We start from the raw sequence: 20,916 nt of genomic DNA on the forward strand, positions 1-20,916 counted from the left end.
GCTAATTAACTAGAAGGTAATATTGAAGGCTATTTTTCCAAAGTAATACACAGGGAATTGTACTTCCAAGTCCACACAAGTCACTTGGAAAACTTAACCTGTTTTGGAAAAGAAACCAGCAATCGACATAAAAATAGTAACAGTGAGATGAAAAGTGAGACTGCTTTGCAGGGTAGTTTATTTGCATTGTTTCACTAAAAGAAATTCATAAGAAATTTGAGAAAAGGCCAAGAAGCTGAGTTTTGGAGTGGTTTTGTGGAGTGAGTACATATATTTGAGTAATTATATGAGCACCGATATGAGCACCTAGAATAAGTAAACAACAGAAGCATTGGAGAAATAATAATAATAATAATAATTGTGGTGTTTGTTAAGTGCTTACTATGCACCAGGCACTGCTCTAAGCGCTCAGGTGGATACAAGCAAATCGGGTTGGATATAGCCCCTGTCCCCTGTGGGACTCACAGTCTCAATCCCCATTTTACAGATGAGGTTATTGAGGCCCAGAGAAGTAAAGTGACTTGCCCAAGGTCACACAGCAGACAAGTGGTGGAGCCGGGATTAGAACCCATGACCTTCTGATTCCCAGGCCCGTGCCCGATCCAGACTTACAATCTAGTAGATTGTAAACCCTTCAAGGATAGGCACAGTATTTTCTAGTTTGGTTACTTTTGGTATATGCTTTTCAACTTCCAATACAGTGCTCTCCCGCTAGACTGTAAGCTTGCCCTGGGCAGGGAATCTGTTTACCAAGTTTGTTTTTTTACTGGATATTTGTTAAGCACTATGTGCCGGGCACTATACTAAGCAATAGGGTAGATCCAAGCTAATCAGGTTGGATACTGTCCCTGTCCCACATGGGGCTCACATTTTATAGATTAGGTAATTGAGGCACAGAGGAGTTAAGTGACTTGCTTCAAGTCACACAGTAGACAAGTGGTGGAGCCGGCATTAGAACCCAGGTCATTCATTCATTCATTCAGTCATTTATTGAGAGCGCTTACTGTGTGCAGAGCACTGTACTAAGCGCTTGGAAAGTACAATTCGGCAACAGAGACAATCCCTACCCAACAACGGGCTCACAGTCTAGAAGGGGGAGACAGACAACAAAACAAAACAAGTAGGCATCACTAGCATCAAAACGGTCAGTCAGAGATGGGAAGTTCGGCCTTTACTTTGGATTCTTCAAACAAACACAAGGGACCGGTGCAAACACCAACTCCAGCTCCTTTTCTTGACGGCCTGGAGGGAGACGAGAGGAGATGGAGAATGAAATGACAATGGAGAGGAATGAATGGGAGGAAAGTTTCATTCCAGTCGGTCTCAGCCAGTGCTGAAGCATGAAGCATGAGAGACATGGTTCTGGTCATCTTGGTCTTCCTCCTGATGGAAGGTGAACTCTTTAAGTCGCTCATCTTCCAAAAGGGTTTGGCTGTGTAATAATAATAATAATAGTAATAATAATGGCATTTGTTAAGCGCTTACTATGTGCAGAGCACTGTTCTAAGCGCTGGGGGGGTTACAAGGTGATCAAGTTGTCATACATGGGGCTCACAGTCTTAATCCCCATTTTACAGATGAGGTAACTGAGGCTCAGAGAAGTTAAGTGACTTGCCCAAGGTCACACAGCAGACATGTGGTGGAGTTGGGATTCGAACCCATGACCTCTGACTCCAAAGCCCGGGCTCTTTCCACTGTGCCACGCTGCTCCTCCTTGTAGGGAGCGAGAGGTTCTTCTGCCTCCCAAGGCTGTGCTTTATCCATTAGTCCATGCTGCTTCTCTTTTGTATCATTCTCTCCCAAGGGCTTAGTAAAGTGCTCTGCACGTAGTAAGTGCTCAGTAAATACTATTGATTGATTGATTGGGTGGACGGTGGTAAGCCATGGTGGCAGCGCGCAAAAGGCAGCCCGCACAAACACTTTCAGTCAGTCATTCGTAATTATTGAGGACTTTGTGTTCAGAGCACTGTACTAAGCACTCGGGAGAGTATAGTACAACAATAAACAGACACATTCCCTGATCACAACGAGCTTAAAGTTCAACTGCGGCAAAATAAGAAGTAAAAGAGCATAGGCTGTGTGAGCCACGTATGGCTCTCCAACTGCAGTATGCCCAGTTGTGATATGTAGTCTTGCAGAGAGCTGCTTTGCTCTTGCTACTTATGATTCTTCCAATAAATCTGGCTTAGTATTTTTCCTACAAGCGTGCCTATCTGGCCTATCAAGATAGAACATAACTGTGACGTTAGAAATGGCTTTGTGCATCTGTATGGTCCCAGTCGAGGAATGTGTATTATAGCACAAGTTTTCCTTAGTTTAGAGAACAGTGTACCTGCTTCATCCCAGTTTCTGCTTGGCTTAGTTGAAGTTGCTATATAGCAGGCAGATAATATCATACAAAACCAGTGAACAGTACGGAATCTATAGTCATTCTCCATATTAACCAGTTGTTATTTCTATTGATTGAATCTAAGAAAATCTGACCAGCAGCACTCTTTGAAGTAGGATCAATTCAATCAGTCAATCAATCAATGGTATTTACTGAGTGTTTACTGTGTGCAGAGCTCTGTACTAAGCCCTTAGAAGAGTACTGTACAGTTGGTATCTGTTGTATTGTACTCTACCAAAGGATGACTTCTGAAGTCAGAACCAACTTGTGCTAATTTCATTTTTGAAACTTCCAATTGAGAACTATTTCAGAATCACCAGATAACCTTAACTATTAAAAATAACCCAAACCCTCAAATTTTACATGTTTATTGCCATGGACTATAGCAAAGTAATAATAATTATAGTAATAATGTTGGCATTGGTTAATCAATCAATCAATCGTATTTATTGAGCACTCACTGTGTACAGAGCACTGTACTAAGCACTTGGGAAGTACAAGTTGGCAACATATAGAGACAATCCCTACCCAACGGTGGGCTCACAGTCTAAAAGGGGGAGACAGAGAACAAAACCGAACATACTAACAAAATAAAATAAAAAAAAGCACTTACTTACTTAACCACTTACTATGTGCCAAGTACTGTTCTAAGTGCTGGAAAGTACATTGTGGCAGCCATAAAAATGTTTTCTTGCACTTCTCTGATTGGAAAATGGAACAAGAGTGTATAAATGTAAGCTCATCACTGAGAAAAGGAAATAGACTAAAATATAGTAATTTTTTTCATCCATTATGTTTTTTTAAAAATCAAAACTATTTTCAAGGTTGCTTCCAAAATACAAATTGGAAAAAAATGCATCAGTTTCCATTATGTATCTGAATGGATTTTGCTGTTATTAGATTTCCTTTGTTGTGTTTTATGTGACATAATGAGTTCTTTAGAAAGTTTGATGCAATTACTTTATTCAAAAAACCACTCCGCAGGAGCTGAAATTACACTGTGTATCCTGATAGAGCGAAGTTCTTTGGAGGAGCCACAGCCATGAACCACTTTTACAACAGCTATACCTCAGAATACCTAAAATCTGGAGATGCTCCAGGGACTAATTGTCAATGTACCCCAAGATCCTTAAACTCTGTCCATGAAATTACCCCCATTCCAGCTGGTAAATGATTTCTAAATCAGTTCTGTCCTGCCTTCGCCCCCTGGGTCTTTCTTTTCCCATTCTCTTCTGTTTGAACAGTTTTCCTCCTCCTTCCAGTCTCTAAGATGGGTCCCTCCCTCTTCACTCTCTCCCCGGTGGGCTCCACACCATATTTTTATTTAGTGAGCTCTTGGTTTTTTGTGAAATCCTCTTGTACCCGCAGCCAATTCCTGGCTGGGATCCCCAACATCCCTTCCCCCTCCTCTAGATAGGATTGTGTCCTGCCCTGCTTTCTCACCCCATACAGCAGGAGGCTGGCTTGGGTTTTCCCAGATGATTCCCAATCCACCGTGGCATCAGCTCCAATTCACTCCCCACCGCATGCTTCATTCATTCAATCAATCATATTTACTGAGCACGGAGCACTATACTAAGAGCTTGGGAGAGTAAAGTAATAATAATAATAATAATGGAATTTATTAAGTAATTACTATGTGCAAAGCACTGTTCTAAGTGCTTGGGAGGTTACAAGGTGATCAGGTTGACCCACGGGCAGGCTCACAGTCTCAATCCCCATTTTACAGATGAGGTAACTGAAGCACAGAGAAGTTAAGTGACTTGCCCAAAGCCACACAGCTGACTTTGAACCCATGATCTCTGACTCCGGAGCCCATGCTCTTTCCACCGAGCCACGCTGCTTCTCTACAGTAATGCAGTAAACAGACACATTCCCTTCCCACAATGAGCTTACAGTCTAGAGGAGGAGACCGACCTTAATATGAATAAATTACAGATATGTACAAAAGTGCCGTGGGACTGGGACGGGGCGTGAATAAAGGGAGCAAATCAGGGTGACAGAAGGAGTGGGAGAAGAGGAAAGCAGACCTCTTGGAGGAGATGTCCTTTCAATAAGACTTTGAAGGAGGGCAGAGTCATTGAGTGATTTCAGGAGGGAGGCCAGAGGGAGGATGTGGATGAGGGGTCGGTGGTGATATAGATGAGATCCTGGTACAGTGAGAAGGTTATTATTAAAGAAGTGAACCTCCATCACCAGCCTCTCAGCAGGAGCTCCCCAGAACCCCCTGACCCCAGGGGCTGAACCCTGAAACCCCCAATTCCCTGAGAGCTCCGGTCTGGGCTTTTAGACTGTGAGCCCACTGTTGGGTAGGGACTGTCTCTATATGTTGCCAATTTGTACTTCCCAAGCGCTTAGTACAGTGCTCTGCACACAGTAAGCGCTCAATAAATACGATTGATGATGATGATGATGGTGCAACGAGCAGTCACGCTCTTTCTCCCCCTCCTCCATGTGGAGGCAATGCATCCCCTCCGCAGCTGTCTGTGATTCCCTCCGGACAAACTATGACCTGTCTCCATGGCGATGAGAGAAGTGCTCTCCTGGAAAGAGGCAGCTCAAGGTGCAAGCGGCAAAGAAGCCGGTTCTGGGATAATTCCTAATTTACTGTATGTAAGTCTATGGGAAATTATACCCACGTTGCAGCCATATGTATATGCGTTATTGAGATGCATTTTTGAGGAACATATTACAGACAAATTCTTGGGTATGCCAGTATTTTAGCATACACATGGTTCATCCTAATGATTTTTATTGTATGCTTGCATATTTGTAGAGTACTCTAAAAATGACTATGTATTCTAGAATTGGAGTTTTTGTGAGAACCCCAAGTTAATTTGTTCATTCAGTCATATTTATTGAACACTTACTGTGTGCACAGCACACAGTACTGAGAAGCAGCGTGGCTCGGTGGAAACAGCGCGGCCTTGGGAGTCAGAGGTCATGGGCTCTAATCCCAGCTCTGCCACTTATAATAATAATAATAATAATAATGGCATTTGTTAAGCACTTTCTGTGTGCAAAGCACTGTTCTAAGTGCTGGGGGAGGGAACAAGATGATCAGGTTGTCCCACGTGGGGCTCACAGACTTAATCCCCATTTTACAGATGAGGGAACTGAGGCTCAGAGAAGCGAAGTGACTTGCCCAAAGTCACCCAGCTGACAAGTGGCGGAGCTGGGATTAGAACCCATAACCTCGGGCTCCCAAAGCTGTGCTGTTTCCACTGAGCCAGGCTGGTGGCTACCACCCACCAGCCTGCTAGATGGTGATTGCCCCAGCCTCAGCCTCCCTCCACTCCCCACTACCACAGTCCCAGGCTCTACTGAGCACCCACTGGGGGCTGTGGACCCTACTGGATGACCAGTCCAAGGCCGACCCAGAGAGAAGGCCCCGGGCAGCGGGAGAGGTTCAGCTGTGTGACTTTGAGCAAGTCACTTAACTTCTCTGTGCCTCAGTTACCTCATCTGGAAAATGGAGATTAAGACTGTGAGCCCCATGTGGGACAACCGGATTACCTTGTATCTCCCCCAGCGCTTAGAACAGTGCTTGGCACATAGCACTTAACAAATACCAAAATTAATTAATTACTAAGCAGTTGGGAGAGTACAATGCAATAATAAACAGATTCATTCCCTGACCACAAAGAGTTTACAGTCCAGACTGGGGGACACGGACGTTAATATAAATAAATAAATTGCAGATATATGCATGTGCTGTGGGGCTGGGAGGGAGGAAGAACAAAGGGAGCAAGTCAGGGTGAGGCAGAAGGGAGTGGGAGAAGAGGAAAACGGGGGCTTAGGGAAGACCTCTTGGAGTAGATTTGCCTTCAGTGAAGCTTTGAAGATGGGGAGAGTCATTGTCAGATTTGAGGAGGGAAGGTGTTCCAAGCCAGAAGGCAGGACATGGGTGAGGGATTGGTGGCGAGATAGACGAGAATTATGAATTATTATGAGACTTTTGAAGAGCACCTATGCAAATAAATTGCAAACTTTATAGTTTTAGACACAATCATATTTTTGGTAATTTTTTTTGGTGTGGTTTTACCCAGAAATGTTTCCCCTCCATATGCAATTGGAGCATTTAACTTCATCCACTGGAACTTAACTCGATGCACCATCGTGTTCTTAACTGGAAGCATGAGACCTTATTTGGCAGTTGGGCTTAGAGTGACAAATTAACTTCAAGAGTACATATTTTTCACTTTAAACCCCTCCAAAATTGTCTGCATGTTCATTTTTAAACATCATGGTCCAATCAGTCACTGAAATTCCGTTTGCCTTCCTGCTCCACTACAGCTCTGTCAAATAATTTTCACTGAATGGCAGAAAGGACTACATTATTTAGCTGCTGCTTTGAGGAAAATTGAAACCCCTGTCACCTAGTTTAGACAGAAGAGTCTTTGTTCTGACGATTTTGACACCTGTCTACGTTTTTTGTTTTGTTGTCTGTCTCCCCCTTCTAGACTGTGAGCCCGTTGTTGGGTAGGGGCCATCTCTATATGTTGCTGACTTGTACTTCCCAAGTGCTTAGTACAGTGCTCTGCACACAGTAAGCGCTCAATAAATACGATTGAATGAATGAATGAATTAGGAAGACTGTGGGTATCCTTTAAGTCCCCCATCATTTGATTTGTTTTCTGGTCAAGTAGGGAAACAGCTCGATTTAGTGGAAAAACCATAGGCCTGAGAGTCAGTGGATCTGGGTTCTAATCCTGGCTCTGCCACATATCTGCTGTGTGGCCTTGGGCAAAACACTTAACTTGCCTCAGTTCCCTCATCTGCAAAATGGGGATTCAGAGCCTGGTCGCCCTCCTATTTAGGCTGTGAACCCCAGGTAGGAACAGATTACCTTTGTATTTACCCCAGGGCTTAGTACAGTGCGTGGCACATAGTGAGCACTTAACAAATACCATAGTTATTAAGTAGTGGAGATCTTAAGTGTGTTTGTAGTTGATAATAGGAATTTTCTTAGCTCTATGAATAATTTAATTTTACAAGCCACTACCAGATAGGTCTTTAGCGCTAGTGTTGGTGTCAGAATTATTCGTAATATTACGAAAGCTGTAACCATTCAGCTTTTGATGAACCGTGGTAATAAGGGATACAGAAATAGGCATCCCCAAGCGTTAAAACCTCTTTCCCCACCAACTTTCTTATGCGGGAGAGTAATTAGTAATCAGAATCAACTTCTCTAGATTTCACATCCTCAGCTTAGTTGAATGAGGTGCTAATTAGCAGGAAAATGGTCAAATAAAGAAAGAGAGAAGAACAGAGAAGCAGGAGCCTTAGATAATGCACAGATTGCATTCCAAGGTCTGGATCAGTTGGGTATTGGCTAGAGTAAGTGCTGCCCTGTAAATTTTGAAAGACTCATTTGAAAGTATTCCAGTAATGATTTTTGTTTAAAAAAGCATGACCTACTTACAGTATATCTTTTAAAATTGTCATCATCGAAGCCCACTGAGCAATTATTGATCAGTGCACTCTACTCAATGTCACCTTTAACCAAGAGAGTGCTGTAGTAGTAGCTGCTCTTAACATTGCTGTGGCAGAGGATTTTGTGTCTCTGGGGCGTTACAATATTGTTCAAAAGCTGAACTTCAGGGTGGATTTTCAAGAGGTTATAGATTTCCAATCGTCAATCCTGTGGCCAGAAAGGACATTGAGAGGTAGCCCGAGTTGAGAAATAGCAACAGCAGCTTCCTGAAAGATCTTTGTCCCGACGTGTCGCCTGCTTGCCTGTTCCTGCCTCTTTCTCTTCTCTCTTCACTCCTTTCAGTCAATCAATCAATGATATTTATTGAGCTCTTATTTCCCTCTGGCTATATTTTTCTTTTTAATTCTTCCACTGCTGAGGTGAAAAGTGTAGCAAATGATGATGTTGAAAAACTTCACGAAGGAAACAATGAAGTAATTTAGTTTCAAAGAAAAGAGAAAATGCTTCTGGTAACTAAATGAGATTGTCATATCGCTGCTTCCCACTTGAAGCAGCGTGGCTCAGTGGAAAGAACACGGGCTTTGAAGTCAGAGGTCATGGGTTCAAATCCCGGCTCCACCACTTGTCTGCTGGGTGACTTTGGGCAAGTCACAACTTCTCTGTGCCTCAGTTACCTCATCTGTAAAATGGAGATTAGGACTGTGAGCCCCATGTGGGACAACCTAATCACCTTGTATCCCCCCAGTGCTTAGAACAGTGCTTTGCACATAGTAAGTGCTTAATAAATGCCATCATTATTATTATTATTAATGGAGGAAATAAGCATAAGAGCATTAGAAAATACCAGCAAGGACCTAATTTCCAATGGGCTGAGAAAGACGCCACTGACAGCCTCAGTAGGATTGCCTGTCAGCTTGTTTGATGGGTAGCATCTGTCTCCTGAAAGAACTGAGGGAAGTGTCTGCTTCTGCTTTCTAGTCTGTGAAGTAGTACGTGGTGTCATTTGTTGTACAGAACCATCAGGCTGCTAGTTGCTCACTGCCTTTGTTAACTTGCTGAAAAGTTTCATCGGCTGCCTTTAATAAAACACAGTGTGTGTAAGGAAAAATTGGAAGGCAGTTTCCCAGTGCTTGAGTTACAGCTGGCAGAGCGTGATGACATGGATGTATAATCAGACATTCAGTCACCTGGAATTCTTGGACTAGGAATTCTGGTCTTGTCTGCTTCAGAAAACTTAAGGAGCGGTGTGAATCAGTGGAAAGAGTATGGGATTTGGAGTCAGAGGTCATGGGTTCAAATCCAGACTCTGCCAGTTGTCAGCTGTGTGACTTTGGGCAAGTAACTTAACATCTCTGTGCCTCAGTTACTTCATCTGTCAAATAGGGATTAAGACCGTGAGCCCCCCATGGTACAACCTGATCACCTTTGTGATCTCCCCAGTGCTTAGAACAGTGCTTCTAGTCCCTTCTAGACTGTGAGCCCATTCTTGGATAGGGACCGTCTCTATATGTTGCTGACTTGTACTTCCCAAGCGCTTAGTACAGTGCTCTGCACACAGTAAGCACTCAATAAATATGATTGAATGAATGAATGCTTTGCACATAGTAAGCGCTTAAGAAATGAAGAAAAAAACCTTCCATTTCTCTTCCTAGCACTCTTGGCATCAGTTTTAGCCCTATTTCAGGAACTGGAGAAGCAACATGACCTAGTGGCTAAAGCACGGGCTTGGGAGTCAGAGGACCTGGGTTCTAACCCCAGCTCCACCAGTTACCTGCTGTGTAACCTTGGGCAAGTCGCATAGCTTCTCTAGGCCTCAGTACATCTGTAAAATGGGGATAGAGACTGTGAGCCCCATATGGAAAAGGGACTGTGTCCACCCTGATTATCTTGTATCTATTCCTGCTCTCATTACAGTGCTGGTGCATAGTAATCGCTTAATAAATTCCACAATTATTATTATTATTATTAACCCCTGCATTATGGGAGAACTAAGTGTACTTTATAGAATGGTAATAATAAGAACAATAATGATGGTATTTTTTAAGTGCTTACTATGTGCAAAGCACTGTTCTAAGTGTTGGGGTGGGGATACTAGGTGATTAGGTTGTCCCATGTGGGGGGGGGATACAAGGTGATTAGGTTGTCCCATGTGAGGCTCACAGTCTTAATCCCCATTTTACAGATGAGGTAACTGAGGCACAGAGAAGTTAAGTGACTTGCCCAAAGTCACACAAATGACAAGTGGCGGAGCCGGGATTAGAACCCATGACCTCTGACTCCCAAGCCCGAACTCTTTCCACTGAGCCACGCTGCTTCTCATTTGTGTTTGTTTATTTCATTTAGGGTTTGGTATGCAGTTCTGATGCTGTTATCCTCTTGGCGGAAAGGGCTAGCTCAATATCCTAGAGAAGCTCCTGATACCTACCTCAAGCCCAGTGAAAGCCATGAGGGACAGTCTTCCTGTTTTCCCAACCAGAGATGGCCTTGTTGCTTGACTATTGCCCCTCTTGCCCACAGTAATTCCTTCAGCCTTTCCGTGTCTCTTTCTGACAACAAATCATTCATATTTTTGAGTACTTTTTTGTGTTTGAAGAAGTGTACTAGGTACATGGGAGAGTACAAAAAAGATAGAAAACACATCTCTTGCCCTTGAGTGTTTTATAATCCAATGTGGGAGACAGAGACTTAGTCTAGTAGGTAGCTTCTGACCAACCCAAATACACTCAAAATGACTTCCTTTTCCAGCTACTATTGGTTCCTCTTTGTCTCTCTTTTCTCCCAGTGGCTGGGGATTCAAATCATCCACCTTTCATCCCTAATTGCAGTCCTTAGGTTTCCAAAATGTAACCCACAGATCCTAATGAGAGATGGTATTTGGATTAGTGGATAGGCAAGCAAATCAGGTCAAAATATGCATAGTTCTCAAAGACCGTCAGAAAAGTGCTGAATTCAGACAGGGGACAATAAAGTTCCTTTAACAAGAAGAACCCCTTGTTCATATATGTTATCAAAAATGACAATAGTTTCATTCGAGACAGTAAAGCATACATTAGCATTCCCTTCATTTTTACCATTTCGTCATTGTTTGCAAAACTAATTATTGAGCAGCTATAGTCAAATGCCATGTAAGTTCTTGGGGAATATATGCTAAGGGTACAACTTTCCCTTTCTTTGTGTCTTACAATCACCTATAGTTGAGTTTTTGTTTATAGTTCAAAAAGATGATTGAGCTGTTATGTTGGCAACCTGTTCCTTGAAAGCATTGAGGAGACAGCTTGAGGGAATATATTTTAAAACCATTTTTATCCTCCTGGGGACCAATGACCTCATCTGTTTCCTGTAGAATGAGAATAGCGACACTAACCCATCTCAAAGAGTTGGGACAGAAAAATAATTAGTAAGTCATTCGTTGCACTTGGTAAAAATCAGGTGACTTAGAAATGCTGACAGAAATTTATCTTGAGTCTGAGAAATATAGGTCCCAGGGTGATTCAAAGTCTGCTCAGTGGAAAACTGAAACCGCATTTTTAATAGGTTTAATTTGCATAGCAAATACTTAGAGTTTATCACCCCGAAACACACTATGAAGCTATGCCGCTGCTATCATCTGGGTCTTCTATGGTATTAGTCAGAATGTGTGTATGCTTGAGGGGCAAAATTCATGGGATGGGACAGCTCTCAGACAACAGAAGCGTTTTTTTCTTTGTCCAGTTACTTTAGTATTCTTAGCAAGTAAGGAAGTTCTCACCCCTCATTTCTTTCATTTCACTGTAATATAACTAGACATTTTTATCAAATTTTCAGGTACACAAGTAAGAACTAGACTTGACTTAGCAAAATCAGATATGGAAAATGTTTCTTTTGGATGGCTGTGTAATTTATTATTTTGCTAGTAATATTTTAATCATCGATGATTTACATCCTGAAACACACTATGAAGTTAAGCTGCTGCCATCATCAGTGCCGTCTTCACGGTTAATCAGGATGTGCATAAGGGTGAGAAGCAGAATTTAAGCTCTGTGGACAGTCTTTATCCATAAATGAGCAAAAGGTAATTGATCAATCAAAAATGGTGTTCTTTCAGTTGTCATTGGGTTTAGAGAAATAAGAAACTATAATGATTACTATAGGATTTTCTGTTTTCTTCCTTTATACCCTTAACCAAACTTGCAAAATTTTTTTTTCCTTTACCAGATGGCAAGGGATAGAGAACATTGATATTAATTTTTAACTACATATCCATTTTTTCCCCAATATAACTGTTTACCACGTAGTCTTCGTGTGTAATTGTTTTTGTTTTTTCCTTCATTTGAAAGAAATTAATTCCTCCGTACTATTGTACCCACCCTATGGCACTGTGAAACAAATTTGCTTGAAAAACTCTTCTTAGTCATTTTCGCTTATTCGTTTAATCCGTAGCTTCCTTGCAGTGCTTTGCACATAGTAAGTGCTTAACAAATTCCATTATTATTTTTATTATCATTACATAAGGGAACAATTCATTTAAGTGAATAAAGGCCTTGTTCTAGAGAGACGAAAAAGCCAAAATTCAGACTCTGACCAGCTTTCCCTGTCTCCTTTCATTCCAGTATCCAGCTGCCCTGATGAACCTCGGAGCCATTCTTCACCTCAACGGGAAGCTCCGAGAGGCCGAAACAAACTATCTTCAAGCCCTCCAACTTAAACCCGATGATGTCATCACACAGTCCAATCTCCGCAAACTCTGGAATATTATGGAGAAGCAAGGGTTAAAGACATCCAAAACATGACCCCCGAGGCTGGAAGCTTCTTTCCTTTTTTTTTTTCTAAATTTCAGCCGACTTAAATAAAAAACAGAACTTCCAGGAAGCGATGCGTTGAGAGAACCCCGGGGATGTGGTAGTCTGAGCTGGGGACCGTCTCGACTTCGGAGAGGGAATGAACTCCACAATTGGGCTCCCCAATTTTGCCAAAAAGGAAACTTTGGAAACCTCACGAAGGATTTAATTAAAAACCCACAAAAAATGCAACCCCAGCTCAAAAAGCAGGTTGCTATGACCTTCTTGATAAGGGATCAGTCACTTAAATTTACTCATTATTGTGCAGGTCCTTGAAAATCATGTTTTACCTAAAGCACTGTGAGAGGATTTGTAGCATGGATCCAGCCCTGTGAAAAGATAAAACCGTAGCCTAAACTGATCCAAAGACTGTAGTGATGTTAAATGGGCACAAAATCCCATTTTTATATGCAGTTGGTCTTAATGCTGCCGAATCTACTGGTGTGCACAGCATGCCCATTGATTTCACAAATTTACAAACCTAGTTTGTGAAGATAAGTCAGTTGGGCTTAAAATACGGCATCCGCAGTGGTTAGTGACAAACGCGGGTCATTGTTTCCTTGTTTCGAGGTCAGTGACTTTTGAAAGGTGTTGGCTTCGCTGTCTGAGAAATCAACAGCCAAGCCTAGTTCACCCTGTTGTACAAAGGAGCCTCAAAGGCATCATGCATTGTTTGTGAGACATTTGTCCCTTTAAACATTTAACCAAATCGTTTCTAACCTGATTTTCATTTTGAAACCTTAAAACACTGTGTTGGATTCCCATCAAAGTCCTGTCAAAGGTGAGTCGGTTTAACCTGAGCTCCTTAGAAATGCTTATTGGCTTGGACTCAACAAAAATACAACTGGAAGGAAATTTGTAAATAATCACTTGTGCAAACGTTTGCAAATGGAACTAATAACCAGCATCTATTCAGAAGAGGAAAGATGTTTTGTACTTCCCAGAAGGAACTGCCTTATTCGAAAGTGAAGAGACCAAGTGGTATGGGTAATATTGGTGGTCAGTTAATGTAGGGAATAGAGTGTAAACCTTCTCGGAGTGCTTAAAATGCACCAAAGCAGCAGTGCTGTTAAATTTCTAAGGGATTCTTTACATTTTAGATTTATTTACTCTTATTTAATTGTTTGACTTTTCTAAGAAAACTTCATAATTTATTTCAAGCTGCAAGTATTATGGTGTTAGCCTGCATTTTCTAGGTGATCTGCTAATTTTTTCCTACTTAAAAAAAATTTAATTTTCAAAATAAAAATCTGCTATGTTACTTACCTATCTAATGGCCTCCACTTTCAGTGGTCATTTCACGGGAAAAGGATATATGTAATGGAGAACATTTTCAGACATTTCCTTAAGATGCATTCAAACTTTGTACTAAAAAGCTTTCCTGTAGAATACCAGACTACCCCTAAATACGTGTTGAAAAAACTACAATGCTGTATGTATTTATTTATTTATTATTCAACAGTAGCAAAACAACAACAATCATTAAGCCAGTATTTTACAGTTTATACTACTTTTTTTATGTCTTTCACATTTTCTTTTTATTTGGCTACTTTATGTGCTGGAAAGAAAATAGGATGTCTCCAGAAATAGCTGTACAGTCTCTGAAGAAAAAGGCTTTTGATCTTTATGGAAACTCTTTGGGAGAAATGATTTTTAAATAGCTTTCATAACGTGTGGCATTGACTTTTCTTTCTTTGTTAATAATGCCAAGTTTAACGAGTGACTTTGGGGATGGGATTATTCAAAGGGCCTATTCATGGAATATTTCTACATTATTTTAATGAGCGATTTGATTAATGTTCACATCACCCAGGCCCAGTACTTTTGTAGTCACTTGTTAGCCCGTGGTAAAAGCATAAGTGATGGGATGAAATATATTCTTCCCTTTTTCTCGGAAATTTACAGAATGAGTTAATTTAAGGCTCTGGATGCAATCGACTAACTGTGGTATCACGCAGCTTTATTTATTTAAGTAGGTATTGAACTTCAGTGGCTTCCTGGTTATAACCTTTCACTGTCTGTTTCTTCCCTTCCTTTCAAAACGTCGGTTCTTGTTCAGAAAGTTCCACTGATTGCATATCAGTTGCTCCACACTGACACAGTTTTCAAGCAGCTGTGCTATGTAGGTCTGGGTCTAAAGATGAATGAAAATCTAACAAGATTGTCCCTGACACATTCTAGTGCAGGGCTGGGCTTGATAACTAACTTTTTGGGGAAAAAAAAACAGTTGAAAACTCGGTCAAAAATATGTGTCTCTGCTCAGGGATTTATGGTGGACTATTGTAGACAGTGCTAAAAAGAGCACAAGGCAAGTTTACTAAATTAAAATTTTATTTTTTGAGAAACTGTTATTTGTATAAATTATCAAGATTTGTAGACTTTCCTTTTGTAGAGATAATTGTTTTATGTGCCAGAGAAGAGAACTTCAATTTTGTTTTCAACAATAAAGCCTTGATAACAAATACACTGTGCAAGTTACCATCTATTGATGCAACTTAATGAGTGCTGACTTCCATTTCAACAAACCTGAAGTAGAGGAAAGCAAGTGTGTGTTACATCCAGATGTCACTGCTCCACCATCCCAGTTTTGTTTTGTTTTTTAATTCATGCAACTGGAGATAGGTCCTGAAATTTTCTCTTTTACTAAATCTGAAAAAGCCACTTGAGGTTTGTTGCGAACGTCAGTTATCTGTCAGAGGAGCAAGTTTCACTTCTCTAGGACGCTCAAGTGTGACATAGCTTTTGACCTCTTTGCTGCTTAGCTACAGACATCTAGCTCCATCCCATTCCCATATGTAATTCCAAACTGGTCCCTATCCTTTACCTCTATGGGGTTCCGTGGATTTCCTAGCCACATCTCTCCTCACAACTTGACCACCCCGACAAATCCCCATTCTCCCTTCTTTTTGAAAATCTGCGTCTATGGCTTACTTTCTTTTCTTAGAGGTCCAATGCAGTGGACTTCACTGCTGACACACTGCCCCATACCCCGAAAGCCGCCACCCTTTAGAGCTGCAAAACTAGATGGGAGAGTCCATCTGTGTTGGGGCAGGGAAGAGCCCTGAATCATTTCCCCTGGGATTTTCCCTTCTCCTCAACTTTCTCCTTTTTCTCTCTCCCCCTCCTCCTTACCCTCCTGTTTGTCCTCTTCTTCTTCCTCCTGCTCTTCCATCACCTATCCCCATCCTACCCTGATTCAGCCCTAGCTTCCCAATTTTGCACTTCAGGAGAGAAGCCTCAATAACGATAATGAAGTCCATCACATTGGAGCTGTAGAAAAGAAAAGAGTTACAAAAACAGATTTAGAATGGAGGGAGACTTGGGGGAGATGGGGAGACAGGGAGCAAGTTCAAGTTGCTATCTGAAGACCCAAGGGAATGCGGGAATGGAATAGGAAAAACAGGCCAAAGCTACTTTCCTGGCTAATTAGCTACAGTTGAGATTCAATCTGCTCTCATTTCAAGAGTTGATTTCTTCCAGGCTGAGGTAAAACCAGGAGAAATAGTGGTACACGTCTCAGTTTTGCAGGATGTTAAGAAAACTATAAAGCATGAGGCAAGAATAAAATAGAAAAGAAGAGAGCAGAATAGAACTAGAATAGACTTCCTCGAAGAAGACTGATATAAATAGCAAATGAAGGATTACAAGTGGTAGTTAGATGATGTCCCACACTGTAAACTCATGAGCAGAGATGGTGTCTGCTAATTCTGTTGGATTATACTCCCCCAAGTGCTTAGTACAGTGTTGTGCACAAAGTAAGTGCTCAATGAATATCATTGATTGATTAAGTGAAGAGGAATAAACCCCCAAACCTCTGAAAGTGATCGAAAAAAAAAAAAGCCACTGAAATGGACTCGAAGGTAATGTAAGCATTCCAGTTTACATCTTTAGGGAATTGTAATTACTTGATTCTGGACAAATCCAGACGAGTCCTCCCAGATTATGTTTTTACCAACTGCCACTTCAGTACTTCTGTGCCTGAGGCATTTGTGAACTCACATCCCCCCATAACCTCATCAATGGTATTTATTCAGAGCTTATGTGGAAGGCTATACTGAGCAGCTTGGGAGAGAACAATAGATAACACTATATATATTTTAACTACCCTCTTCCTTATGCACATATATATACTATGTTTGTATATATGTTCCTTTATTACTGTATTCCTTTTATTACTATACTATATATACATGTATTCCTTTTTCTTCTTCATATCTGTAAACTACTTCAGTATATGTCTTCACCAATAGACTGTAAACTCCTTGAAGGGAGGAACCATGTTTGTTAACTCTACCAAGCACTTAGTTCAGTGTTTTGCACACAGTAGATGATAGATAAATATGGTTGATATTCATTCACAGAGAAGCTTCATTCCAAAAAGACAGAAAGTCAAAGCAAAAAGGGAATCCAACAAAAAGTTCCAAACCGTAGACTGTCCTAAATACTTAAATCCTTATCTCCTTATGTAAACTTCTCTGAGAAAACAAACACCAGGGTTATCAGGTTAAAACAGGCTCTTAAAGAGATTTATTCACCGACAGGGAAAAACTTTTTTCAGGATGATTGACACTAGTGTCCAGGCACAAAGGAAGCTAACCATTTCACCAGGGTTACTTCTAAAGATCCCATGCAGGGGACCTTGGTGGGGAGGAAATACAAACGATGCTTTCTGGGAAGTGCGGTCCCTTAAAATGACTTTCTTCATGGTTACCACCTGTGTTATATTATGCTCTCCTGAGCACCTAGTAAAGCACCCTGCACACGGTAAGCACTTAATAAATACCATACAGTGATCGATTCTTATTTCTAGTTCCTCTTTATCAATGGCCTTTATTAAGCACTTACTCTGTTCAGAACGCTGTACTAAGTGCTTGGGAGAGCATGATACAACAGAATTAGCAGACATGTTCTCGGTCCACAGAGAGCTTGCAGTTTAGAAGGGTAGACAGACATTAATATGACTAAATCATCAATTTATTGTATTTATAAATTATATAAAATTTATATATAAATTTATAATAAGTAATTTATCATACTCAGGAGTCAGAACTGTACTTTTACTCTCTAGGAAATGATTTCCCCGAATTCAGATGTCTCTTCCACTCAGTCCTTTAGCTTCACTTTGTTTGTTGACAGACAGGGCAGTGCAAAATTGAGACAGACCAAAAGGAAGTGGATATTGTTTTGGGAATGAATCTGGGACAGCAATGAGAAAGGCCCGGAAGGATGACCCGAGAAAGCCAAGAAGTTATCTTGACTGAGTTGAAAAGGAAAATGGACCTGAGGCATAATTTACATGATGACCAGCTGGAGAATGTTACAATCCTGGTGTGGAATCTCTCTGGTGTGGACTTCCCAAGCGCTTAGTACAGTGCTCTGCACACAGTAAGCGCTCAATAAATACGATTGAATGAATGAATGAATGAGACCAGCTTGCAGAGAAGCCGAGGTTCTATTTACTAATCCTGAGGGGTCATGCAAAAATCTACACCAGCCCCTTGACCCCATCAAATCTTACTCAGGGCTCCAAAAAAAAAGACATAGGAGTTCATTCTCTGCACACCTGCATGTTTATTTATTTATTTATTTATTTATTTATTTATTTATTTATTTATTTATTTATTTATTTTATGGGATTTCTTAAGCACTTACTGTGCATCAAACACTATTCTAACCGCTGGGGTAAATACAAGTTACTTAGGTTGGAAACGGTCCCTGTCCCGTATGGGGCTCACGGTCTAAGTAAGGGGGAGAACAGGAAAACTGAGACACAGAGTAGTTGAGTGACTTGCCCAAGGTCACACAGCTGGCAATTGGCAGAGACAGGATTGAAACTCAGGTCCTCTGGCTCCCAGGCCTGTGCTCTTTCCAGTCTTTGTGGGACAGGGACATGATTATCTTGTTTCTTCCCCAGTGCTTAGAAGAGCCCTTGTTATGTAGTAAGGGCTGAATGAATGTTATTATTCTTAGTGTTAATAATAATTTTCCTCTCCTTTTTGTGACTGTGAGAGTAGAAGAAAGAGGAGTGGCGTGGTGTACATTTTTCTAGACTTTTTCTGGCCAATCCCCAGAACTGGGACCACCTTGGTTAATCTGTGATGCATGGTAATTGTATGGGGTGGAGATGGGTGTGTATTTCCCTACACAATTATATGCATATAATAAACATAGGCACAAACACAATAATTCATGTTCTATAACACCTCAACTATCATCTTCAACTTTTTTAACACATCCCAAATAATAAATTTTGCTCTATATCCTGTCCAATTGAACATACGTTTTTGGAAGTGTGTTTTAGAATAAAGACGAGCAAATTCATAAACCAGTAATTTATATTTTATATTAACCTATAAGCATTCATATATCTTAGGTGGATTCAGAATATTTTTCACCAGTCAAATCTGGATTTGTCTTGCCCACATTTTTCAGGGCCAAATACTCTTTCTCCCTTCCTTGACTTAGATGTTCTCAATATGAAAAAACTAATTATTTACTTATAGAACATTCTGGGTTCCTTCCATAAACATAATATTCCCACCAAAATCTGATGGAAAGTAATGTGTCATTTCAAATGCAGCATTTATTTTAGGAAAGCTACTTAGCTCCTTCTTGAACCAGCCTGATTTGTTTTAGACAATGGGCATGGGATAATTTGTATATCTAATGTTAAAAGGGAAGACAGTTCACCTAGTGTTTATAGAATATGGTTTCTCTTTAAAAAAAAATAAACAAAACAAAAAAACCACATAAATGGTGACTTTAAGACTATCCAAATAGGCTTTGCTTGTTGTAGTCTCATAGCTGGCATGGTTGGATTCTGCAGTGGCAAATGTTGAACTGAAATATTTCCTTTAGTAACCTAATTTGTGTACATTGTGGTGTGTGAGGCTGTGCTAGAGAGAAACGTAAATATGTCTGAGAAATTTTCCCCTGTAGTTATGTCATTTTGGGTGGTCTTTCCAAAGGATGTGATCAGGGAGACTTTTCTGTTTGACTTCATGCCATCTGCCATTTTTCCAGTTTGGCTTTTTCATCTGGGGCTGGGTATTTTTTTTTTTTCTTGGATTACTGCTGAGATTTTAATTTTTTGTCAACTGTACTTGAACTGCTACCAGACCTTTTGAGCTTTGGTCTCCCATGCTTGGGTCCTAACTTGTGCTGTCACACTGGACTCTCCTGTTTCAGGCAGTGTGGCTCAGTGGAAAGAGCACGGGCTTTGGAGTCAGAGGTCGTGGGTTCAAATCCCTGCTCTGCCAATTGTCAGTTGTGTGACTTTGAGGCACAGAGAAGTGAAGTGACTTGCCCAGTTACCTCATCTATAAAACGGGGATTAAGACTGTGAACCCCCCGTGGGACAACCTGATCACCTTGTAACCTCCCCAGCACTTAAAACAGTGCTTTGCACATAGTAAGCGCTTAATAAATGCCATTATTATTATTACTGTTATTCAAGAAAAATTGTGACGCAGCACCAAGCCCTGGAAATATCAAGCACAACAGCACAACAAAGGACAATCTGTGTGTGCACAGTGTGGTTGGGAATGTGGGGCCACAGTGGGCTTCTCAGTCACAAGCACCTAGAGTTCCTTGAAGGATTTGAGTTCTTACCTGTTCATCAGGAAAATGCTTCAAGATCATCAGATTAATCTCATTGATTGCATAGGTTGTTTAAATTACAAACTTGCAATAACAGGGCAAAGATGGGGTAGAGGGGCATTCCATGATCAATCAATCAATCAAGGGTTTTTTGAGCATTTACTATGTGCAGAGCACTTGGGAGCTGTTTGTGGGTGAGGAATGTGTCTGCTAATTCTGTTGTACTCTCCTGAACGATTAGTACAGTGGTCGGCACGTAGTAATCACTCAATAATTACCATTGACATTGATTGGGAGTGTATGATTTACATGTTCCCTACCCTCAGGGAGCTTACATTCTAGATCCCCCCACCTCCTCTCCTTCCCATAGTGACTCGGTGTCTGTCCACCACCCTTTTCCTCTATCCTTGGTGGGGAAGTGGCCAAGGGAGTTATGGCGGCAGACAAAACACTCCCCCAATAATGATAATAATGACGGCATTTATTAAGCGCTTACTATGTGCAAAGCACTGTTCTAAGCGCTGGGGAGGTTACAAGGTGAACAGGTTGTCCCACGGGGGGCTCACAGTCTTAATCCCCATTTCACAGATGAGGTAACTGAGGCACAGAGAAGTTAAGTGACTTGCCCAAAGTCACAATGAGACAGGATGCAGCATTGCAAGGCCATTGTAAGG

The 20,916-nt window shown here is 41.1% G+C and overlaps 1 protein-coding gene across 1 annotated transcript in view; it reads left to right on the plus strand.

Annotated features, from left to right (window-relative positions):
• TMTC2 (transmembrane O-mannosyltransferase targeting cadherins 2) overlaps positions 1 to 15,109 on the plus strand; it is a 372,172-nt gene extending 357,063 nt beyond the window's left edge. Inside the window, exon 12 of the mRNA XM_038756319.1 lies at positions 12,416 to 15,109. Within this exon, the coding sequence (XP_038612247.1) occupies positions 12,416 to 12,595 (180 nt within the window). The 3' untranslated portion in view covers positions 12,596 to 15,109. The remainder of the gene's footprint in view (positions 1 to 12,415) is intronic.
• The last annotated feature ends 5,807 nt before the right edge of the window (positions 15,110 to 20,916 follow it).

The sequence above is a fragment of the Tachyglossus aculeatus genome, chromosome 14 (assembly GCF_015852505.1).
Source record: "Tachyglossus aculeatus isolate mTacAcu1 chromosome 14, mTacAcu1.pri, whole genome shotgun sequence".
NCBI lineage: Eukaryota > Metazoa > Chordata > Mammalia > Monotremata > Tachyglossidae > Tachyglossus > Tachyglossus aculeatus.